This window comes from Mus caroli, unplaced genomic scaffold (assembly GCF_978045245.1).
Source record: "Mus caroli unplaced genomic scaffold, Mus_caroli_1 scaffold_8, whole genome shotgun sequence".
NCBI lineage: Eukaryota > Metazoa > Chordata > Mammalia > Rodentia > Muridae > Mus > Mus caroli.
The window spans coordinates 44,908,081-44,933,831 of NW_028227263.1; the positions used below are offsets into that span (position 1 = coordinate 44,908,081).

At 51.3% G+C, this 25,751-nt stretch overlaps 1 protein-coding gene across 7 annotated transcripts in view; it reads right to left on the reverse strand.

The window, feature by feature from the left end:
* Positions 1–25,751, reverse strand: part of Pde2a (phosphodiesterase 2A) — a 90,486-nt gene that overhangs the window by 16,876 nt on the left and 47,859 nt on the right. For all 7 annotated transcript variants that reach the window (XM_029479518.2, XM_029479517.2, XM_021166409.2 and 4 more), the window contains 4 exons: positions 14,155–14,244; positions 10,980–11,068; positions 1,013–1,122; positions 46–101 (listed from right to left, as the gene is read on the reverse strand). In XM_029479518.2, coding sequence (XP_029335378.1) covers positions 46–101; positions 1,013–1,122; positions 10,980–11,068; positions 14,155–14,244 — 345 coding nt within the window. The remainder of the gene's footprint in view (positions 1–45; positions 102–1,012; positions 1,123–10,979; positions 11,069–14,154; positions 14,245–25,751) is intronic.

Here is a 25,751-nt window from a genome sequence, read left to right on the forward strand (position 1 = left end):
CTTCCCCATCCTACCCACAACCCAGCCACTTTGGCAGCCTCTTACCAAGATGACAGCTGCCACAGTTCCAGTCTCCTTGTCCAGCAGGGGTATGACAAGCACTGAGGGGAGGAGAAGGCAATGAGGTGGTCCTGCAGGCCCAGTGAGGCCCAGAGATACTGAGTAAGGACCCAGGGAAGGAGACAAAGATGCAGACAGAGAGGCCAGGACAAAGACGCAGAGACCCAGAGGCCCAGTGAGACAGAGAGCAGACCCAAGTCAGTGACAGAGACAATCACAGCGACAACCCCTAGACAGAAGGACGTCCCCTCACTTCACAACATTCTTGTGATTCTCCCAGAAACCCTGGGAGGGAGGGAGGGAGGGAGGGAGGGAGGGAGGGAGGGAGGGAGGGAGGGAGAGAGAGAGAGGGAAGGAAGGAGGAGGAGGAAGGGAGGGAAGGAGAGAGAGAGGGAAGGAGGGAGGGAAGGAGGGCTGAGGATCCTGGTTCTATAGGTAGGAAGCTGAGGTCCAGAAAGATGAAGTGACTTGCCCAAGATCACTCAGCAAGTCAGGTCTCCTGACTCCCAGTCTTGTGCACTTTCCACATCGAGACAGAGGACAGAGACCTAGAGAGACTGAGACACGAGGCAGAAAGACACATGGCGGACAGGGGACATGGAGAGGACGAGAAAGACACGCAGACAGTGACAGAGAACATGACAACAACTCCAGCCCCATCTGGCAACAGGCACAAGCACACAGCTACAGCAGCCAACAGTCACTGAGACCCTTTACACAGCCATCTCATCTGTGCCTTCAAAACACCCCCTCAAGAAAGGCACTGTTGTCCCATTTTACAGCCAGGAAATTAGGCTTGGGGAGATTAGTAGCATGTTAGAGAGAAAATTAGAGGAGAAACAGCTGGAGACAGAGAGCACAAGGAAGAGGCAGATGAGGATGGGTAGAAAGCAGACATGACCTGGAAACAGAGCCACAGCCTCCCCGTTCCCATATAATCTCTAGTTTTTACCTTGCATGTCAGGAGCCAGCGGAGCCACCAGCCTGGCCAAGGGCTTTCCCAGTAGGTCCGAAGGTCCCAGCCCATTGCAACTCAGCCGCTTCTGAGAGATCACAGCTTCTCTGAAAATAAGACACGGGCTCATCTCTCAGGCCCTGGATCAAAGAGGGGCTGGGCCCACTTCCATCAGCCTGGTGATACAAACAGGCTGAACCCTGCACACATGTCAGAGTCTAGATTAGAAGTTCTCAACCTGTGGGTCAAGACTCCTTTCAGAGCTCAAATGACCCTTTCACAGGAGTCCCTTATGATCATCAGAAAACACAGGCATTTACATTACACTTCATAACAGCAGCAAAATTATAGTTATAAAGTAGTGATGAAAATAATTTTATGGTTGGGGGGGTCACTACAACATGAGGAACTCTGTTAAAGGGCTACAACATTAGCAAGGTTGAGAACCACTGTTCTAGATGATTTGCCTGGAGACAGACACGAGGAAGGTCAAAATGAGAGCGGGACCCTTCCCAGAGCCTGCCTGGCCCGTGCCCTGTGTAAAAAGGCAGGGAGCCACAGACTACCCTTCCATGCCTCTTGCTGGTAGACATGGGGAAGACATATGCACACAGCCCAGGGTGGATCCTCTGGAAATAGAAAGCAGAGGAACACCAGGCTCGCTCACAGTGAGAGATGTCAAGTCAAACCCTAGCCTTTCTATTTGGCCTTAGGTGAGGAATCTACCTTCTCTGAGCATCCCAGGAGGAGCTGAGGCTAAGGAGAGGACACGTCTCACATCTGTTCAACAAGTTTTAGTGCTAATCATGAGAGGGAGACATGGCAGGAGGCAGCCTAGTTATAGTCGCTGGGCATTCCCTGCACCAACACAGCTATATGTACCATGCAACTGGCATAGATGATGTGTGAGTTACTTTTCTTGATGCTGTAAGGAAACCCCTGACAAAGGCAACTCAAGGAAGGAAGGAAGGGATTCCTTTGGTTCATGGTTTGAGGGTTCAGTCCATTGTGAGAGGGAAGGCAAGACAGTGAGAGCAGCTCTGGGTGTGGCCGTGGAAGTGCGTGGCAGTTGGTCACAGCGCATCCATAGTCAGGAAGCAGAGGGATGAAACAGGTGGTCATCTTGGCTTCTCATTTGCTCCTTCCTTAAACTGACTTTAGACCCTAGACCAGGGGGTGGCATGGTCCATGCTCCAGGTCGGTCTTCCCTCTAATTAAACATCTCACAGACACATCAGAGGTGTGTCTCCTGGGTGATGCCAAATCTCCCAGGTGATACTGACAATGAAGATTAACCATCCCAAGCCCCCCAGCTACCCAACACATCATTGTAAATTCTAACATTCTTCTTCTGGTCCTCAAAGGCCACCTCACAATGGGAAACATATGCGCTTTATATGTAAGAGTCTTCAAAACTCTTAACATTATTCAAAAGCTCAAACTCTGAACTCTCAGCCGAGGATCAAGGTAACCTCTGAACTGCACACCAATGTAAAATCAAATAGCAACTCACATACTTCCAATATGCAGTGACACAGAATAATCCTTCCCATTTTATAGGAAGGACTAAGGACACGCAACAAGGAAAGGTCAAATCAAAATGAGACTGGATACTCAGCAAAGCAAGCTGCGGGCCTCAAAGATCCAGTGTCTGTGGCTCTTGGTGGTACTATATGGGTGCCCACGTCTCCAGCCCGGCCACCTGTAGCAAGAATATCCTCTTTCTTGCACTGGCTCAACTTCATGCCTGGTGCTTTTCTTGGTAGATAATCCTCACATCTTCAACATCCTGGGGTCTCCTTAAAATGTGGGCTTCACTTTGGAATCTCATGCAGTGGCCTCCCGGGACCTCCTTGCAGGGAATCTGACCCTGAAAAGCATTTCCTGAACCTATGGACTTTCTAGAACCTTGGCTCAAGCCTACATGGTCCCATGACTCATATTTTACATGTGCCAAACAGATTCAATAGGGATGCCACTTTGAAATTCTGATATCGCCTGATGACGTAGACGGGCCCGTTGCTACCACAGCTGTGGTAACTAACCTCTGTGCACTGTGGTGACTCCACTAGAAAAAGATGTCTCCCTAGTCAGTTGTTTTGAACCAAGAACCCCCAGTAGCAGTCTCAGTTCAATCACTTATCCTTCAGGTGAATCCGCATTTTTAATAGCTAGAGCTTTCAATAGCTACAGCTCAGCCCTCAGACCACATTTCCTATTGGCTCAGTGCGAAGCACAACATTTCTGTTTAGTGGTGCAAATCTCTTAAATGTGTAGACATCTGTCAACATCCACTATGTCTACAACCTTCAACTGTATTCACATTCACATTCACAACTGTATTCTCTTGATAAACTGCACATTTCTGCTTTGAATTTTAATTATAAATCTCTATAACTGCGATGAGCAATAACTATGACACAACCTGGATGTTTTCAGATTATTTGCAGTATATTAAACAAATACCTTCTTGTCCCATTCCCAATAGGTTCCTCACTCCTAGTTGAAATCTTGTGAGACAGAATCATCCTGATAACATTTATACTGGAATTCTGGTCTTCCGCAGGAACATAAGAATGGCCCGGCCTGTTAAGCTCCCTTTGTGGCACTCTAGAGCTTTCCTAACCCCCAGCCCCCAAAATATCCCAATCCTCCCCACAGGGCACTTAGTTCTAAAGACCTACAAGCCACATAGTCAGGTTTATTACAGCAATGACCCCACTTCTGGTACCAATTTCTGTATTAACCTTTTTCCTTTCTATGACAAAATATACATACAAAACAACTTAAAGAAGGAAGGGTTTGTCTGGGCACACAGTGTGGTGGCGTAGCTGTCATGGCTGGGGCAGGTGAGAGAAAGCCGCTCTCTATTTATTACAGAAGGAATGTGAGGTAACCGGTCACATTGCATTCGTAGTTAGGGAGCAGAGAAAGTTGGATGCTGGGCCCCAGAACACACATTCAGAATAGACTTTCTCTCCCTGCTAAAGCTCTCTGGAAACACCTGCACAGAGACATCGACCAGCGTTTCCTAGGTGATCCCAACTCCAAACATTTTGGCAATGAAGATTAACATCCCATATTGACTCAGAATCCTTAACATCGCTAGAGATTAAAAATTATTGCCATCTTCATTTTGAAGCAGAAGCTAAAGTACAGACAGGTTAAGCAACCTATCTGTGGTCACACAGCTAATAAGAGGTAGAGTGAAGCTTCGAACCCGGGCAGCTGGTACCAGATTTCGGTTTAATAACTGCTTGGACAATGCCAGAGGCATGTGATGGCTCATGTGGAGGCTAGAAACTGAGGCTAGAGAGTTTGGCTATGTAAAGAAGATTTCTCTCTGCCCTCCACAAACACCACCTTCCCCCAGGCCTCTGGCTTTTCCTGCCTAATTAAGCACCTGATTTTTCACCAAATGTCACTCCCTGCTGATTAATCTCCCTGGGTTCCTCATCTCTCACGCAACTTCCACGTATTGTGTTTATAAGAACTGCCTGGCCTGGATAGAAGACAAGCCGGGACTCTGGAGCGTGCAATCGGGGGTCACTGGAGGAATACAGCACAGATTAGATGAGGAAGAGGGAGGGGTGGCCTGCAAGTCACCAAGTCAGGAGGTCACAGCTGCTGGAGAAAAAAAAAAAGGACCGAAGAGGTTGAGCATCTCTTTCAAGGTCACACAGCACTGTGAACCACACAGTAGGCATTCCTTCCCTGCCTTTCCAGCCAATTCAGAATCTACAAGAACCAGGACTGTCTCTCATCTGTCACCCTTCACATTTAGAGCCTGGACTGTTCAAACTGCTTGAAGTCAGGATGGCAGAAGGGCAATGGGAGCCATCTTTCCTCTTGACCAAGTTGATGAAGGCTGGGGGGGGGGGTTGGGTCTCAAACCCCACCATGCTAGTTGACCTCGACATGCTGGAAGTGGGATGGTGCTCCCTATGCTGGTGGTTGGTAAACTCTGAAATCCATACTATCTCACTTCCTACCCCCAGACCCAGCTGCACCTTCCCCCAAGATCCTGTGCACATGGCCTCATAAGTCTCTGGTTCACAGCTCCAGACACCAGAAACTCCAAGGTCACCTGGAGGTACCAGGGACACCCTGGATGTCCCTAAAGTGCAGTAAAGATATTTCAGCCTGGATGTATTGCCTCTAGTTCCTTCCCTGTCAAAACTCCTGTGACTCATCTGTAGACTGTCTTAGCTGCCTCTCTCTCCTTAGCTCCTTTCAGTAATTGATGGGTTGTTTCCGATGTGTCGCTCACAGCTGCACCCTGCTCTCTACTCTCAAGCCACTGCAAAGCCACAGTGGTGATTCTCTACCCCAGCCACTGGTCTCCCACCTGGGTTTCTAACTGTCCTCCCTAACAGAACAAGAATCCTACTTCCTAGACAAGAGGCCTTGGCGATATACACTGCAGTCTCCTATATGGCCCTTCTGACTCAGACTCAGCTTCAGCAGAGAGAGCTGACATGAGGGGTGAGACTCATACCTGACTCAGGGATCCTAGCATCATGTAGAGACAGACACACAGATCCACAATAGAGCTAGGTACCAGAGCCAAGACAAAAGGATGAAAAGCATGCCCGATCCATCCTCATTGGGGTGGAAGTGGGGTCAGAAAGGAGATGCCTGGGTCCTGAAGGACACACAGAGGTCAGACAGATGGATGGACTAGATGAGCAGGCAGAGGGAACTGAGCATATAAAGGCTCAAAGGGGAGAGTAATATGTGCCTGCTGGAAAGTGCAGCCACAAGAAGGCAGGTATGGCTGGACGGTGCAACGCAAAGCCATGGAGAGCCCAGGGCTGTGGGGAGATGGGTGAGGAAACCCTGACAGAAATTTGAGCAGAAAAAGACATGGTTGAATTCTGTTTCAGATCCTTCGAGCTGTCTACCTGGGTAGATTTCTCACTAGAGAAAGAGTATCTGACACTGGAAATCTAGTCCCAGTGGCCTTGGGACCAGAGGAGAGACAGGCTGAGATAGTACAGTGCAGCCTTGACTTGAACCAGGTCCTCAGCAAGCACAGGGCCTCCCCAAATCCCCAACTCTAAGGAAGTTTTGGCACCTTGCTCTGAGTTCTGTCCTCTCTGGTCCCGTCACAGAACACAGTCTCAGACAAGGGCATGCTACACACACTCCTGTGGCGCCTACTTTCTTGGTCACATCCTTCCCAGAATGTGCACTGCTTGAATGATCCACAAATGCCCACAGACTATAAATAAGGCAGCTGAGATGGGGGCTCCCCACTACTTTGGGAGAGGCTTGACTATGGCTAGAGCCCAGAGCTCTTCCCACCTCCTTCCTGCTGTTTTCCAGGCTGATTCTGGGGACAGAGGGCAAGGGACTCAATCCCATCCCCAGCCCTGCTGCCCAGACTTGTATGCCCAGTCTTGGTGCCAAGGTGGTCATGGCCTGCCCCAGTGAAGGAAAAGACAGATGGGCCCAGAGCGCAGAGAGGAACGGGCGTGGAGTTTATGACAGTTCCGTTCCTTTAACAACTATTTGTTTAATGGAGAGAGAATAGAGGGGGAAGCTGTGTGTGGCCAAGGTCAATAGCTTAGAAAGGGCCACGTGTCCAGGCCCTTTCCACCTCCCGGAGCTCCTGCATCCTTCTCTGGTCTCGTCCTTTACTGAGACTTACCCATACCTGTTCCTCACTGAACACCATCCTTTTCCATGTCCTGCTAAGCCCCAGCCCTAACCAAATCCCTCCCCGTAGCCTCGTACTGAGTTCACTCTCAGCCCATCCCTACAAATCCCAACTTCTCCCTGACCCATTCAACTCCCTGATCCCTTCTCCTTACTGACAGTTCATCCCCACTGGGCCCTGCTCCTTGCTGTGGTCCTCACTAAGTCTCTGTCACCCCACGGAGCCCCACTTGTTCTCCATGCCATCACGTCACTCAGCTTCCACCCCTCACGGATCCCCACCCCCTCACTCAGCCTCTGTGGTGGTATATATTGATTGTCAGCTTGACAGGGTCTGGAATCACCTTGGAGACAAATCTCTGAGCATGCATGTGAGGCATGTTCTGGATTAGGTTAATTAATATAGGAAGACTCATTCTAAATGTGGGTAGCACATTCCGTGGGCTGGGATCTCATGCTGAATAAAAAGAAGAAAGCTAGCTGGGTACAAGCATTCGCTCTTCTCTGCTTACAGACAGTGGATATGGTGTGACCCGCTGCCATGCCTTCTATGCCATGATTGACTATCCCCTTGACCATCTCACCGAAATTCATCCCCTCACTGAAGGCCCTCAATGAATGCCACCCCTCACTGAACCCCAACCCCCCACTAAATCCCACTCACTGAACCCAATTCCATCACTGAACTCCATCTCCTAATAAACCCCATCATTTCACCGACCCCCCCCCAACTAAACCCCATCACCTCACTGATCCTCCATCTCTTCACTATCCCTCCATCCCTCCCTGAGTCGTGCACTAATTTCTATGACCTTTCATCTCTCTCTTGAAGACAAATAATGATCTAGGCCAGCACCTGGCTCTCCTCTGCCAGAATGAGACTCCAGAAATGGGAACGGACAGTCACTGTGTTCTCCAAGACAAACCAGATGGACAATTGGATTCTGTCATGAGAAAAAACCAGGTTTGCCTTGAGGAAGTGCCCTGTGACGGTAGCCAAGGCTATGCCCAAGTGACAGCTGGAAGGCCTAAGGCTCCCATACTTGGCAGTGGGGAATCTGAGGTTTGGGGATGCCTGGTTGGGGTCTCAGACAGGCTAGGAGATTGGGAAGGGGAGCCTCAAGGGGTTCTTTCCTTTCCGGGCCAGAATCCCTGTCAAAGCCAGTAAATTTCAGGGCTGGACTAACCTGATCATTATACAGAGGGGAAAATAGAGGCCCAGGAGAAAACAATAGGATTGCCATCACGGCAACAACGCCCTGAAGCCCAAGTGTCCTGCTTGCCAGTCCCAAACTCTTCTGTAGACAGAATCTCCCTGGGGATGCCATGGCGACCAGCCCCCTTTTGTGAAGCTTGGCTCTTTCTCATCGGCAGGGAATCCCTTGTGCATGTCTCATGAAATGGGTGCTGCTGACCCACAGAAGATGAGCAGGGAAGGATTAATCCGGGGAGAAAAGAGAACAAGCAAGCCTAGGGACACACAAAGACGAACTACACTTTTGCTCCTTAACTGAGCATGCCCTCGGAGTGGGCAGAGTCGGAAAGGCTCCACCCTGCCTCTCCCTAACACCACCTTCGGTCATTTTCTGTCCGCCACCTCAGCCTTATCTATCTTTACGATCCAGCCTCCAGCCACACCTGCTGCTCTCTGCCAGCCAGCAGCCGCCAGCAACCACCAAAAAGCTCAGCTTCCTGCCGGATCACCCCTCCCCCACCGCTGCCCAGGTAGCTGCACACAGGCAGGTGCCTCCACTATGTCTCGATGGTCACACTTGAGAGAAGCCTGTCCCCAGTCCCACCCATTTCACAGAAAAAGAGACTGAGGTCAAAAGGAAATTCATTCCCTCAAGGTCAACCAAGGTTAGTCTTCCTTTGGGCTGAGGAGTAGGCAGGCATGCCACTAGGCTAAAATCCAGGCCTATCTGCCTACCACATGTCTGGGTCTCACACTTCATTCTGCAGGGAAAACTTGAGAACAGGGCCCATAACACCCTTGGGCCCATCAGTGCTAGTGATAGACCTGAGCTCACTCAGATACAGGTATGAGCAGGCAGAACAGATTAAAGAAAAGGGTGCCAGCCTGAGACCCTAGCCCAAGTCCTTACTGGCCTGACTGCTCTCTAAATTCTTTGCCATGAGATGCCAATTCCCTGCCGTCTTGCTCTTTCTGCCTTCTGGAATCCCTGGGTTTTTTTCTGTCCCAGTAGGCGCTAGCCTCCCATCTCCATGTAGTTCTGGGCTAATTGCATTTGAGCGTTTACTTTTAATTGTCTTTTCCAAAGGCTTTACTGGATATGGGGAGGATGCTGAACGGACCGCTAATGTAGAGTGTCGGAGCCCTTCCAAGCTGTGCCCTGCAGATACCACCAGCTCCCCAAGGGAGGAGGGCCTGCCTGGAGCACCAGAGAGAGCACGCTCCACGGGAGGCTCCAACTTGTCCTGTCCCATGAGCCTGCCATTCGGTACATCCTTCCCAACTCCCAGGGATGCTCCCCTGACTGCTGGAGGACTTCCTGGAGGAGGCAAGCCAATAACAAACGAAGAACTCTGGGTGAGAGGGAAGCAACACACATTACAGCTCTTTTGGTTTGGTTTGGTTGGTTTTTGAGACATGGTTTCTCTGGGTAGTCTTAGCTGTTCTAGAGCCAGGCCTCAAACTCACAGAAATTTGCCTGCTTCTGCCTCCTGGGTGCTGGGATTAAAGAGCACGTGCCACCACCGCCCAGCCCAGCTTTTTTTAATCTTTAAGATTCAGAAGATCTCGCCTAGTGGTGGTATAGCTACTCAAGAGGCTGAGGCAGGAGAAAAAAAGTGTAAGGCTAGCTTGGGCCACAGAGTGAATTCCAGGCTAGCCTGGACAATGTAGTGAGACCCTGTCACTAAATAAACGTATAAGCATGGGTATTGGAGGATGTAGCTCAGTAGAGCCCTGCATGCATGAGGGCCTGGGTTTGATTGCCAGTACTGTTAAAAGCAGGAGGTGGTGGCACCTCCAAATGATGATGGAAATACCACTATTGTCACCATGTCCAAAGCAAAATCCCCTAGATAGGGCCCAGGCTACAGGGGACTGTGGCTCTGCTCACTTCCTCTAAGGAGAAGTCATGAGCAGAATCTCAAAGGGAAGGTGTCAGCCCTCACCCACCTCCCAGAACTGTGGCAGAACAAGGGGAAGGAATCTGTCTGTGCTGGTGGTGGGACCACCATCCTAGAACCCAGGTATCAAGGACCATGAGGCTGGCATCTCCAGACAGACTTCTCCCAGGACTCCTATGGCTAAGAGTTGCCATGATAGTAGCTCTGGCACTACCAAAAGAGCTGCAGGCTGGACCGAAACAGCCCAGCTTTCTGAAACTGACTTCAGTGCACTGCACCCACGATGCCTTCTGCTCCTTACCCAGTGCTCCCATTGTCTTTAGATAACAAGGATGGGTCACCCAGACAGAGGCTGTCACTGCCCCAGCCCCACTGAGAACTGTCTTGAGCCTCACAGCTGCCTTGTGGTCTTGAACATGTCTCTCAATGTATCCTTTCCAGCTGAACTCACTGGGCTCAGAGGTACCAGGGACCATCGGGTGCTGAGCTCTGGGTTCTGATAGTCCCAGCAGACCACACACAATCATCGAATCTTCCCAACATCCCCATAAACACTACTGTCATCACCATGACACCAAAAAGCAAAGCGAAACGGAATCACACGACAGAGGATGCCTGATTTCCCTACAGCTACACAGCTGGTACACAGGGAGGAGGTGGGATTTGAACTTAGGTAGTAGAGATCCAGTAATTTCTAGTCTTATGTACAGGAAGTTGTCACTGTATGTTCCTGAAGCCCAGGTACACTGAGATCCTAAGCCCAAGCCTTACGGGTAATGCTCATGGCCCCCTGGGGTAGGAACTGAGAGATGCTGAAGCCCCCTTCTACCCACCCCCTCCACTCCACTCTGAGAAACTGCAACAACCCAGAAGAACTCTATGGGAGCTGGACATGGTGGATCTCATCTATAATTCCAGCGCTTGGGAGGCTGAAGCAGGAGGATCACTGTAAGTTCAAACTTAGCCTGGGCTACACCGTGAGACTTTGTATTAAAAGAAAAAAAAAATCTATATAAAAGACTCTATGAAGAGAGAACCCACCCCACTCTATACATCCCTAACAGAGGAGGAGATATCACTTCACAGTGGACCCACTTTGGCAGGGAGACTGAAGTTGGGGGTGGACCAGATGATATCGGAAGGTGCCTCAACCCTGAGGCCTCTTGGCAGATGCCAGGGGGCAAAGGACAGGCCAAGAAAGACTTACCGAATTTTTCCTTCCTGTGGCAGCTCATGAGGGGGGTCCTCACACACCAGCCTGGACTCCCCATCTAGCAGGTAGGTGTAGACAGTCTCCTAGAACCAAAGGTACATATGAGACCCTGTAAAGAGACTGTCCAGCCCTAGTCTATTCATGGCAAGGCCATGGGGGCCCGGGATACAGAGCTTGGTGGTTTGGGAAGGGGTTCTGGGCAGGCAGAGATCCAGGAATCTGTTACTCTCCTTACCGATCACCTCAATCCAAGGTGTGGGCCAATCGCACCCAAACCTTGAACTCCAGCTCAGGCATTTGGGAAACCATACTTGGTATGGCATGCAGGCAACCCTGGCTTAGGATGCACGCTCCTTCCAATACCCCGGTGATCCAAGCCAAGAAACTATAGCCAGGGCACTCTGCCTGTATTCTGTGGGGCTCTGGAGGGCTTCCCAGAAGAAGCAGTCTTTTAGCTATGACTGGCGGCACTTGGTGTGTGGGTGAGACTCAGAACTGACCAGTGGAGGTAGGCCAAGTGGCACAGAGAGCAAGGAGCATTTCTGAACTGACAGTGGGGTGAGGGGGCACAGGACTGTGGGTGAGGCTGGAGGGCCTTAGAAACAGCTGGGAGCAGACGCAGGGTAAGTTCACATTTTACATCAACCATTGCCCACGGTGAGTCGGAAGCACTGGCTGGAAGCTTGTCAGATTTTTGCTTCAGCAATCTTCCCTCCCTAGATCAGTCTCAATTGCAAGCCTTGTCCTGGCAGACACTGCTGTCTCACAAAGATCTACTTCCCCACACGGGGACTCTTAGAGGTCCTGGCCAATCCCCATGACTGTTGGATGGCCACACTCTCCCAGGAGGCTGGGGAACCCTCTCTGCTGAGGGTGGCAGGGAGGGCTTCAGGGGGAGCTGCTGAAGGCTCTTTCTTAGGAAGTGTGGGATCCTCAGCAGACCGAGAAGCCACAACCCTGCCAGCTGCTTTAGTGGCCTTTGGATATTCCACAGGGGATTCCCTGCCATGACCTCCCGTGACACTGAACTGGGTTCAGTTGTCCTGACATGAGATAGGGACTACAGGACCAAGGAAGATAGAAGCAGCCTCTGGGAAGGCCCAGAGCCCCTTTGGCCCCTGTGAAAGGGGTCTAAGCTTGAATTGGGTTTTGTTTCAGGTTTTTTTTATTTTCGTTTTTTGAGACAAGCTTTCTCATGTTGCTCAGGTTGGCCTCGGACTCACTGTGTGGCTAAAGGTGGCTGAGGATTTGTGACAGTCCTGCTTTGGGATCATAATCTAGAGCCACTATGCCCAGCCTCTGAGCCAAAATCTAGGAACAAAGCCACTTTAAGAGAGCTACCCCCTCCTCGTTTACCGATCAGGAGCTCTGGAGGGTTTGGGTTTTGGGGTTTGGGGTGTTTGTTTGTTTGTTTGTTTTGTTTTCTTTGTTTTGGTTCGAGTTGGGTTTTTTGGTTCAGACAGGTTCAGAGCCTAGCAGGGCACTCAGTGTCCAAGAGTCCATCCTCCCCACACAGAAAGGTGGGCAGTCTTAGGGTGGCGGGGGCAGGAGCCACCCTTTACTTCCGCATGTCCGCGCCTTCCACCCTCACACTCAGCCATCCTGGTTAAATTTAGCCGAGTTTACTGGGTAGGAGGGTTGCTTTTCGTTTCGTACACATCAGCACCATCTGCACTGGGGCTGCCTGCCTGCCACAATGGGTGCTGATGAGGAAGCCAGGTGCTGCAGCCCTCCTCCTCCTCCAAGCCCCACCTCCCAGGGCCCAGTCCTCCCTACAGTCAAGAGGAGGCTCCCCCAGGCCTGGGCTCCCCAGCCCATCAATGGACTCTTGAGTAGCGTCTCACTGCCTCTTGGACCTCAGCTGTCATCTCAGCCCTGGGCTTCAGGCTGTAGTTAGCTGGGCACCAAGCCAGTCACTCACTCCCTCCCTTCAACACACACACACACACACACACACACACACACACACGCCTCAAGACTTGCAGTTGCAGGGCAGGTCCACAGTCTATGACCTGCCAGCTTCCCCCACCCTCACCATCCAGATGTTCCTCCACCCCAGGGCAGATGTTGTCTCAGTCATAACCCTCTCCCAAAGGATTTATTTTTGGGCGCCAACACACCACCCACTTCCTACCAATTTCACGCTCAATAAAGCTCAGTCATTAGCCCTCCTCCTGGGCGCTGAACTTCTAGGAGGTTTGGGGAAGTCAGGGCTGAGGACAGGGAATAGGGGTGCATATATGCCAAGCCCCATTTGTCCCTGTCATGCTGTGTGTCCTTGGTGAAATACCCTCCTTCTCTGAGCCTCTGTAGGGTCATCCATCACTCAGAGCCAGGGACAATAGGCTCTATTGGGGTGGGAAGACTGCATCCTGAGTTGGTCATACTTCCTGAAGCCAAAGCTGCCTCGGTTGGTGTGTGGAGCAGGGAAAGGATGTTCAAGGGGACTTAGTTTAGACATTTCCTCCTCCAGGAAGTCTTCCACGCTTCTTATATTGATACAAAACCTGTTTTTCAAAGTTCCCTGCATCCCTCCGTCTGGCACAGCTGTGGCTCTGCTGCTCTGACTCCTACGAGCTGGTTCATCAGCCTCCTGCTTAAAGAATGAGCAACGGCGACTGGAGCCAGAAGTGCCAAGGGCCAGGGAGGTATATAACACCCCAAACAAGGCACTCAGGGTTCAGGTGACCCTGCTTGCCCCTTGACCTATCATCACATTCATAGTGTTGTGATGGGACAAGAGAGAGACTTAAAGACTGCTAACTCTCCAGCCTTGTACTTGGTTTGTGTTTTTTTTTAAGATTTATTTATTATATGTAGGAGTGCTCTGTCTGCATGGACACCTGCATGCCGGACAGAAGAGGGCATTGAATTACATAGATGGCTGTAAGCCACCATGTGGTTGCTGGGAATTGAACTCACAACTTAAGGGAGAACAGTCAGTGCTCTTAACTGTTGAGCCATCTTTCCAGCCCCCAGCCTCCTCCTTTAATCCAATACTAGATTCACACATGTAGAGTGAGTCCTCTAGGGACTCCAAGGTCTGATATCCGGGAGTTCTTGATGTCTATCCTCATTCTCTCCTGCTACACATATGTCTGTCATAGTGAGCTCAGAGCTGGACAAAGTCTGAGAGCATGGGGGGGAGCAGGAAGGGAAGACAGCTTACCACTTTGGGGAGCACGGCTGAGAGGGCATCCCTGGCAGCCTGTCGCAGGCCAGCAATGTCGATAACAGCGCCTAGGCTCAGCAAAGCATCCTGGAAGAAAAGAAAGAGTATAAGTGGTTCTTTCTGCCTGGTGGCCCAGGCAGAGTCCTGGGCCTGGAGACTGTGGGGTGAGACTTAGATACTTGAGTTTAGAGCAGCAGACTCCAGCAGTATTAAGGCCAAAGACTGCCCAAGTCCCCTCACTTTGCATATGGGGAGACTGAGGCTGGGAAATGGGCCAGAGGCATAGTGAAGGCCTCACAGAGAGTTATGAAGTCAGTCAAGAGTCAACACAGGTTTCCTGTCCTTAGGACAGCAACAACTCTGGCATCGATACGTTGGGGGAACTGTGGCCATACCCCAATTTCAGCCGAGTTAGGGTGGAAAGCAGCAAGCATGGGGGTTGGGATCAGCTGAGCACAAAAGGTAGGCACCACAGACTCAGGCCACTGCAGGCTACGAAGGCAAAGTCAGCCTTGACTGCCTCCTAGCCTTCCCCTCCCGGGAATAGAGCTCGTCCTTGGAGAGCCGGAACTGAGACAACAAAGGTCTCTTCTTCTTGCTCTATTAACTTGGCCAGAGCCACAGGGGATCAAAGAGAAAGGTAACGGAACAGGGGAGCAAGGCCAAAGCAGAATGGTGACTCACCACCCACTCAGCTGTGCCCTCTCCCCAACCCTTGGAAGTCCTTCCTGACGTCTTCCCTGTGGGTCTGTGTGGGCCCCATTCCTATGAAGACGATGTTGAGCTGAGGCTGCCGGAGGACCCCACAGAATGCATAGAATGTTGGTAAAGACTAAACTGCTGCAAGACCAGAGTTATATTCATAGGCAGTTGTTAGCCCAAATAGGGGGTGTACAAAGTCCTCACTTTTGTAATCTGGTTAAGCCATCCTCAATTCCTTTGTGTCCCAAATACGAACAAGATGAGATTTATCCCAATGATATGCTCCTTTCAAGGTAAGAGTTAGAAAGCCAAATCCAGCATGTGGCTAAGACTGGGTAGCTCAGGGAGGCCCAGCCTAAAGCTTCTCTGTCACTAACTTCACACCCTCAGACACCCCAGAATGGAGAATTAAACTCTGTGGTCCCTGAATGGCCAGTGGACCCAAACGATTTTACAGGAAGCTGGCATCATTCAATGGGATATTAGGGACCTCTTCCCAGCACAGCCTCACTGCAAAGGCTGAGGCCACTAGGTGAAGGGTGGGGGTACTGGTGTCAGCTCCAAATGCCACTGCCAAGTCTCCTTGGCTACAGACACACACACACACACACACACACACACACACACACACACACACGTGCTGTTTTCCCAGTGGGAGGGGCAATCACAGGCATTGCCTTCCCTGCCCTGCCCAGACCTTGCTTTGGTCTCTCCCACCTGTCAGGGTGTACCGCATCTTGGTCATGGTTGATGTCTATCCACTGTGGACCCTGGAAGCAGTTGATTCCAGACAACACAATCCCTAAGTCTGCCTACTTGCAACCCTCAGGCATCAGTGCTGCCTTTACATAGAGCCCCATATCCTTGAAGACACCCAATATGATGTCAGACCCTTCTAGGTTCTCATGGCAACAGCTACTTCCTCATGTAGCAGACCAGAGACCCCCACATCAGCACTGTCACAGGATTCTATGTGCTTCCAAGCCTAAGGCTAAAGACCACAGAGGGAAGATTTCATACCCAGAAAATCTCAAAAAAAATTTTTTTCTTGACCCACACTCTCTAGAATGGAGCTTCAAGGACAAGGCCCCAGGTCTTGGTGTCCATGGATTTCTATTCCTGTCTGGAGGCAGGAGGATTGCCAAGAGGGACCCAGAGAGGGTCTGACTTTGGTGACATCTGCCATGGGTGTGCTTAGGGAAATGGGAGTGGCAGCCACTGCAATGCAGGAAGCCTTCCACGCAAGAGAAATTTCTGAAGCCACAGGCTGCAGTAACTGTCTCCCCATTTGAGGGATCAAGAAACTGAGGCTCAAAGAAAAACAATGGCCCATCTGTGGTAGGCCAGAAATTACCCAAATTTCCAGATCTCCCACCTTATCTGAGCATACACAGCACCCAACTCCCATCTCCCATCTCACACCCCAAGGGCTTAGAGAAGTCAGTGTGTCCTTTGTTCTGATTGGCCAGCTCCCCAACCTGCCCTTTGCTTTGATTGGTGGATGCCTTGAGCTGCCCTTTACTCCATTTGGTTGCTACTTGTCTGGCCTTAGTTCTGATTGATCAGTTTTCTTTGGCTTTTTAGGCCAAGGGCAAGAAAATGGTGGTGGTGGTGGTGGAGGAGGAGGGAATGAGGTAAGATAACTTGGGGAGAGTTGGGGCACCAGCAAGGAGGGGTTCTCCATCCTTGGCCGGGTAAATAGGATGCAGACTAGTAGAGTTGAGGCTCCGGGCTTGGCAGCCATCTCTCCATCTGCTTTGGAGTCTGACCTGCTCAAGAATGAGCTGTTAGCTGTGGGACTGATTGAGGGAAACAGGCCACTCAGAGGGGCCTGTACAGCTCGCTGAAATGCCACTTGCACAAATGCACACCCACCTCCCACCCCACCACAAGGGTCTGAGAGTAACTTAACCTCCACTACACCAGCTGGGGGAGGGGAGTTACATTCCGAGTCCTGCCTGGGCACAGGACAGAGCTGCAGCCTTGGGGGAGGGAGCAGCTGTGAAGAGGAAATGGGGCAATTTCTGAAATGGAGGCACAGTAGGGAGTCAGCCTCACACAGGCCTAGCACCCCAGGACTCTCAAGGGAGGGAAAAACAGCCATTTTTACCCACTTGTTTGTCTGGCCTCCCTCGCCCCCTCCCAACCATGTGCCACATAGGCAGGCTGTCAAGTGTACACCTTAGCTCACACCTCCATGTAGATGGCTCATATAGGCACAGACAGAGAAATACAGTCATACGTCCAATGAGTACAGTCAGGACTAGTACTTAGGAGTATACACACACACACACACACACACACACACACACACACACACACACGGGGTGGGGGAACATAGCACGTGTGCACATACACAAGAGTCCTTGCTCTTGGTGGGTGGAGGCTGTCCCATTTCCTGTCCTGGCAGCTTTTGTGAACAAATACCAGAGTAAATATCAGCATAACAACCAGGCAATTTCCCAGACCCCAGGGGAGACCTGTGGCTACAGACAAGAGCAAAGGTTTCCAGCCCTGTCCCAGATTGACAACAGAGGCTCCATGTGGCCTTGGACACACCCCTTTCTCTTCCGAACCTTGTTTTCCTCCTGAATGTAAAAGAGTCTTTCCACTCTGTGACACCTCTAGTTCTGTGGTTTTATGGTCTAATTTGATGAGGGTGAGTGGGTAGGTGGATGGAGGGATGCATGGGATGGGTGGATGGGTAGATGAGTGAGTGATTAGGAAAATAGGTGGGTGGGTAGATGGGTGCATGACTGGATGGATGAATGGTTGAGTTGATGGATGAGTGGATGGATGGGTAGATAGGCAAGTGGGTAGAAAATGAGTAGATAGATGACTCTGAAAAAATGGGAAGATGGTTGGTATGTGAACAGATGAGCAGATGAGAAAAATCAATGGATAAATGAATGATTAGAGAAGTTAGATGGGGGATAGGTGGGTAGATAGGTAGGGAAAAGGGAAATGGGTGGGTGGGTGGACAAATGGGTAAAGAGATAGGAAAATGGACGGGAGGCAGGTAGGTGGGTGGGTAGGAGGATAGGTGAAGGGTCAGTGGTAGTCTGTGGACAGTAGGTGGAAGAATGGACAGAGTTCTTTTGCTCTCTGCAGCTCCCTTACCCGCGGCTCTCTACCTGCTGCTGTGGGCTGAGACTGCCATCAGCACCGCAGACAGCGCCATTTCTGTGTGCTGGTCTTTCTCCCTAGGTACTGTGAAAGGGGACAATGCTGTTGGAACCAGGGTTTCTCTGAAACCTGGGAGGTTGCCAGTTTTCTGAAACCTGGGCCTGAATCAGCATTTGTGTGTTCGATTGGGGAGAGCAGAGGGCCCAGACTGAATTGCTTCTAACTCCTTCCTAAGATCATATGAAACCAGAAATGTTGGTCTTCTCTCCTTTGGGGCCATCCTTAGGGACAGATGGCCTTGAGTCAGGGGTCACTGACAGAAGATGCTGTCTTATTCCACGTCTATAACCCTCCATGTCTTTCCTAACTCACAGACCTGCCATCTGCTCTCCCTGCTGCTGGCACCTGGACTCCCTACAAGAAAGTAATAACGTGGGACTCCAGAGTAAGAACCAAACTGTACCCTGGAACCATTTCTGCCGATCCATCTTGCTCTGAGTCTCCTCCTGGCCTGAGGTTAGGGGCTGACCTCACAGACTGGAATCTGATATCTTCCTCCAAAGGGAGATTCCCTGGGAGCTCCTCTGCCTGTCTGCTTCTTTCCATCCATCCCTCTGGGTCAGGCTCTTCTGGTCCCTCCGAGTGCTTCTCTGCCTCTCCCCATCATACCCTAGGCGATGTCCATCTGTCACACACTGCTCTCCTGTCTTGCCATGTCATTTCCACCTCCACATCCTGGCTCTCTCTCTCCGGGAAGGCTTCTCTGCCCACCCTCCTTCTCTTTCCTGCATATCCCCACCCCCATCACTCCTGTCTCTCCTGCCCACTCCTCCCCCAGATCTCCAAGAAATCACCCTGAGAACATGGGGGGAGAACACCAACAAACAGTGCAGCCATGAATAGAGGCGCCAGAAAGTGGTCATGGTGGGGAAAACCAGGAGCCTGGAGCAGATGCCACCTGCCCCCCTCTTTATCTCCATCCTCTTGTTCTGGAGAGCAATGCACACATTTCCTAATCTTTCCTGGAGAATGGGGAGTGCATCTATCTCCGTGCCCAGAGCACACCTCCATTAGCCAGAGCTAGGGTACTTAGTATAAGTATTTAAGAGGACTCCTTGAAACTCAGAATAGGAAAGTCCCTAGCCCAAGCCCAAGTCCAGAAGCCCAGTTTTCCACTCTGGCTCTTCACAGCTGCCCAGACACAAGGCAGAAAACAGAGGAAGCAGGAGAAGGTGGATCCTTTCCCTCCCCACCGCCCACGCCTGCCACCTGCCCAAAGAGCTGTTTCTAGCAGACCTGTCACCTGAAAATATTACAAGAGCTGCTTGTGTGTGCTAACACTTGCATCGACGACCTCCCAATAGCAAGGCTGAGCTGGGCCGGAAGCAAAAAGAAAGGAAAGAGACTAGGTGATGTTGGGCAACCCAGATGCCAAGTGAGCCACCTCATAAGTCAATGCCCTGAGTGACTCTGGCTATGGGGAAGGGAAGGTACCTTTCTCAGGGACTGATTGTGGTTGCAGATGTCCCTCAGTGGTTTCCAAAGTACAGCAAGGCCCAGAGTCACCTGGAGGATTGTTGAAATACACAGTGCTGTCCCCACCCCAGAATTTCTGTATCAGGTGGTCTGGGAAGAGGTTGATGAATTTTCATTACCAACTCCCCAATTTCTAGCTGCTGCTGCTGCTGCTGGCCTGAGAGGTGCCTTTCACTCACCCCACTTTAGAGGCACAGGGGTGTAAAGACCGGGATGTAGGGAAGGTAGATCCTTTCTCCAGTGAGAGTAGCCATGGGGTCAGCTGGATGCTACTCGCCCCCCCACATGAAGAGACTCCACAGAAATATCCCCAAGGAGAGGAGGCATAAGGGTGAGAAAGGAGAGAAGGAGCTGTGGCCATCGTTGAGTTGGTGACACAGGGGCGCGTGGAAAGAGCCACCTGCAGCTCAAGAGCTCAAGGTACTATAGGAAGGGGCCCCCTTGTCCTCCTTTTCTCTCTCCCCCCACCCCCTTTCTTTTGCCCACCATGCCCTCTTCCCTCTTAGCCCACCACCCTTCGAAGACTCTGGCTTCAGTTGTTACTCCAACAGGGCCGCGTCTCCAGCCTCCGAGCCACACTGGAGACACGTGCACTGTAGAATACACCTGCGCCTGTTCTGGCGCCTCCCAGGGGAACTTCCACTCCCTGAGGGGGCCCTTGGGCCAACTGTTGGCTTCTCTCATCCCTTACCATAGCTGGTCCCCCCTGGACTTCCCACTCCTCCCCAACCAGGCTGAACTTCTACCCCAAGTACTCCCAATGTACTGACCCCTTTAGAGCCATCCAGGGCCAAGTGTGGCGATGGAGAGTAGGAAGGAGAAGCAGCCAGACTATCTAACTCCGGTCTAGAAGGGAAGGATTAGGAAAATGGAAAGAGGAGGGAGACAAGAGGCCAGTATCAGGAGGGGGTGATGGCCCTGGCCTGGAAGATTTAAGATTATGTTGAGTTGGGTCAGGCTTTGACTTCTCCTCACCCTCCCCATCTTCAGTTGCCTCCTCCACACAGTAGGACCACTCTGTCCCCATAGCCCTCAGGTTTCTAACCAGCAAAGCCCAGCCCCCATGCATGTCGCCATAGTCTCCTCACAATTTCCCCAGTCATCTTGGTTTCCTGTGATCTCTAACCTTCCTGCCTCTGTGACCATGAGAGTTGAATTGAATATAGTGGGACAGTCACTGGGGACTGTGGTAAGTATCAGTGACTCAGAGCTGCGTCTGGGGAGATGTTCAGGCATCAAGGAAGCTTGAGTACACTGTTCCCCGGGGTGTACAAGAAAGAAGAGACTCTGGGAATCAATACCCCGAGAAAGGGTCTCGGTGAACTGGCTGGCCTCCTGCTCCGGTTTCTATGAGCCTGAATGTCTACGACCCCACCTCTCATGTGGCCTTGGAGATAGGACCAGAGCTTGACCCAGCAAGCCCAGAAGCCTCTGCAAGTCAGACATAATGGTCCACTCACGAGAAAGGAATGTCGAGTGACTAGCTGGACCAGTGTCAGGAAAGGGAGTATGTCAAAGGAAAAGATGGGCAAAGATATGGTCAGACAAGAGTGGGTGGGTGAGAGAGCCAGTGATGGTCTGCTCACCCAGACCCTCACAACTTGATGGATGCTCCTTCCCGGTGCTGTGTCATCACCTTGCCACTCTGCCCTCTCTGCCCCCCCCATCAGGCCAGGAGTTTTGGGGGAAAGGACAGCATCCTGACTGTCCCATAGCTCTTCTGCTCTCAGCATCATCTAGTCTCCAACAAGAGCCTAGAAATGGTGGAGGCCAGTGACCTCCTGAGCAGAGAGGTGGAGTTCCTGGAGGCCCCTGGCGGGGAGACAATGGCGGTCTCTGTATCCCAAGTCTGGCATGATGAGAGACGCAGACAAACAGCCCATGGAATGAGAGGATGCTTTACCCTGAGAACTTTTGACAGCATTTTCAAGGTATCTGGCAAGCCAGGAGACCTTCTGCTCTTCAGGATCATCTCCAAGTGGGAAAAGCCTACGGTCCCAGGAAGAGCAGGTGAGCAGCACCTCTTATTCAAGGAAGTCATCTACATGGGGACACCTGTCTCCACCCCAGTCCTCCTGGGAATTCCTATGAGACCAGTGTCTTTAGACCTCAGGTGTCATGACATTGGATGCCCAGTTTGGTATGGGGTGTATGGAAGGTCAGAGGAGACAAAAAAAATATCCAGGTTCTCCCCTAAAGGCCTGGGGCAAGGCCCTCTCTCCTGTGACTCTGGACTTCTCAAGTCCTGCTTTGGCCAAGGGATAGACTTGTCATCTCTCCAGTGTTGGAATGGGATTGGGTGTCTCTCTCTAGGCCTGGGTGGAGTCTCTTGTCTCCCGCTCTTCCATTGTCCCCTTCCCTCCTGTGCCCACAATAGATAATAAATGCTAAATGGCACTGACTTGACACAGGGTGATGTATGGCTTACAGAAGGGCAGGAAGGAAGGGCTGACCAGGGGTGCTGGGCAGAGAACTGAGTGTCCCCTGGTACCTGCCTGGTGGTTGGTCCTGAGTGTCTCCAGCCCTCCCAGTACCTCCCCAGGGACCCCTGTGTCTGCTTGTCTTGGTGTGTCTCCTTGGTGTATGTCGATTCCACAGCCTCATGTTGCTTCCTCCTCTGACTGTATTTGGCTCCATCCTCACAACTTGGCTCGTCCCAACTGTTCCCCAAATCCCAGGAGAATGGGATTATGAGACATACAGGGACAGAGACCAATTCAGAAACAAAGAAACACATGAGAGTCAGAAGGGGATAGGAGACAGGATTGGTGAGGCCAGGACCAGCCGGGGAAGACCCCCAACATACAAGGAAACCCTTTAAGGAAACCTAGGGAGGAGAGATTCCTCCTCTACGCTGACTCCTGCCCTTCTTTTCACTCTCTCTGCCCCTGCTGGAATGTGTGAGCACTTTTATTGTTCCTAAAAATAGCCTTTCTTTGGGGGGGGGGGGCTGGTGTTAGGAATCTTCTGGAGAGGATTCATCTCAGGCATGCTCCTGTCTTTGTTTCTCTCTGGGCTCCCTCACCCTGCACAGCACTTTGCTAAAACATAAGTGTGACCCACGAGTTCCCACTCCCCTGTGGAGTGGCCCTGTTCCCTGTTCCTCTGAGGTCTGGGTTCCTAGATTGGGAGGAGCTGTTGGCAACATTCCCATGGCAGCTCCAGAGCAGCATCCAGAGCAGAGGACGCTGACGTTTGAGTTCCTTCTCTGCCCAGTCTCTTCAAACTCAGGCCTTTGCTCAATGGGTGACTTTCACCCCTGACCCTCTTTATCTCCCTTTCAGATTGGCACCCTTGTCCCCCCATTTCCTACACCCCAGCATCCTCTCTTCTCCTGTGACCTTTCAGGCCCAGCCCTGGCCTGGTTCAGGAGCCTGTCTGGTTCCCTGGCTCTCATCTCTATCTCTTCTCTCCCTGCTCCTTACATATAGCAGGGCAGGGGCTAGGCCTCAGGGACCCAGCACATCCTCCAGGGAACCATGGAGTTGCTGGGGAAACCTTGTAGGCTCTGGGGGCCCCATGTCTTGCATCTGTGCTCTCATTGTCCCCTCCAGGTCTCCACCCCCCCACCCCCCGCCATCCTATTTTCATTTGTTCTAGATCCCAAGTGTCATTGTCTCTCTCAATCTCCAAGGGACTCACCTCCTCCCTACCTCCATTTTTCAGCTGAGAGAACCAATCCCCAGAGAAAGGCACAGCAGAAACTGGCCAGGACCTTCGTCACTGTGCATTGATGTACAGGATCCCAGCTGGTGGGGCTCCAGGGACAAAAGCAGGCTCTTCATGCACTCATCCAGCCCCACCCAGTAGCAGGCTGGCATCCAAAGCTATTTATTTGCCTTTGGAGGGCCCAGAAGCTAGAGAACAAACATCCGGATTCTGCAGAAATTCTCCCACTCTCCCTCCTCATATCCTCAGGGCCTGGAAGCTGGGGCCAGACATACATGTACACACACACACACACACACACACACACACTCAGACACACAAACACACAGACACACATGCTTACACAGTTCCATACACACCAGGGTTGGGTGATTGTGAGCCAGGGGTCTCTGAAAGACAATGCCCTCCTCCCAGAGCCTCAGACCCTCTGGGTGATGCAAAACAAGTTTTATTTTGCAAAGGAGACTCTTACAGCATTTGAGACTATTTTCTTGTTGTGAAACTCTGGGTACATTCATCAGAACTGGCTTTTTTTTTAACCCCTCAGTCTTTGGAGAGCTGGGAGCTCTTACTTTACTGGTGACCTAAACACATGCCATCCATAATAGTGTGTCCCTAAGGACCATCACATGACCATAGCGGAATATGTCCCTTGGGTCATGAGAGAAACATCTGTGGTGTGAAAGTATGTGGTCTATGCTTCTGTGGAAAGCTGTAGAAGAGCAAAGTGCATGTATCCATGTATCCGCTGTATCCATGTGGCCCTATGTGTCTAGGCAGGCATGAATACAGTCTTTAAGGCTGACTGAGTCTGCTATGTTCATGAGTGTGTGGCTCTATGGGAGATCATGAATGCCCTGGTGGCTGGTCCTGTGTCTAAATGAGCATATGAGTCTGTTGCTGAGTGTTGGCATCTCCAGAGTCAGAGTCTCTGCCATATGCACAGCTCCTCTCCTCCGTCGCCTTCCTGAGAGCAGGACCCACCTCTCTTCTCCAGCACATGCCACATGTGCTCAACAGATCTTAAAAAGCAACAACAAAACAGCCACACAGCCAACCAACCAAACAACCTCCCTGGCTTCAATGGTCTGATCAGCAAACAATACTTTCCCCAGAGCTAGAATCTACCAAGGTTTGTCTCAGAGGACTGTAGGTGGCTGGTCCACCTTTGGGTAAGTCGAGAAAGGCAAGTCTGCATGAGGAGAGAGAGCCCCAGTTCCAGTCTCAGCTCCTCTGGAGGCCAAGAGATAATATGTATGGCTAAGATGCACTGACCTTGAAGAAAACAAGCAAATTGCAGGTCCCTTTCTCCCTGCCCCACCTCCAGGACAGCCTGGGGACTAGAGGGACTCTGACTCGAATTAGAATGCCACATTTTAGATGAGGCTTGCAGGACAACCCTCCCTCCATTCCCTAACTCCTAGGACTCTCCTGCCTTGACCCAACATTGAACCCTCCATCTCCACGGCCAAGGAAGAATGTCCTACAGGAGCCATGAGGGGCACAAATTGCAGCCGAGATACTGGGCCCATTTAGCCCAGCCTGGGGGCTCTGAGACAGCTCAACCCAACTCTCATGTACTAGGAAGCAGGCCCAGAGTCAGGTAGAAACTCAACCAGGGACACCAGTGTGTATGTGAGAGGGTTGGGGACAGACTCCTGTATCATAGCCTCCAGCTAGGTTTTGGATGACCCAAGTTTGGACTCTGTTGATTCCTAAAAGAAACTGAAGGAGTAGTCAGGGTCCTGGGACAAGCGGTGGACACCTATGTCCTCAGCTGTTTGTGTGAGTCTCCTACCCTTCCCCGCTTTCCCCAGCAGGTCCAGATCCCCCACTGGTGTGATTAACCAAATTATGTTTTTTCTTTCCTTCCATGAGCAAATTGCATCGGTCTTAATTGAATGAGGCCTCAGGAACCTGTGCTGGAGGCTCATGGGCTGGTGAGTACAGCAGGAGTCTGGAAGAAAGGAATGCAGGAACAAATAGAAGCCACAACACTGAACTAGGGACAGGAAAAAGTGAACAGGGAAAGACAAAAGGACTGAGGGCATGAGAGCACACCTCTCACAGGTGCTCCAGTGGGAGCACACCTCTCACAGGTGCTCCAGTGGGAGCACACCTCTCACAGGTGCTCATGGGTGCTCCCATCAGCTCCCATGAAGGTCCAGGTTTGAGGGAGAAGTACCCCCAAGAGGCAGAACCTGGTATGGGAGATTACTTCCTATAATCCCATCAATAGCCTTATGTGGTACTTGGGGGAAACTGAGGCTCAACAAATAAAATGATGAGCTTCAGTGAGAACCTACAGCACTGCCTTTGGTGGGCATGGTCAGCTTCTGAAACCTTCTACCAGGATGAGGTAGCCTCTCCTGTGATTCCTTCCCGGGTATCTGGAGCAGGGAGGGCTCCTCACACCTGGTCACAGACACTATTTCTAGCCCAGCTGAAAATGTCTTTTGTCCATACTACAATGTCATCTATCCCCCATCTCTGACGTCAGCAAGTATGACTGCGACTGACCCCAGACACAGTCGCTCACGAAGCATCTCCAGTCCCTCTCA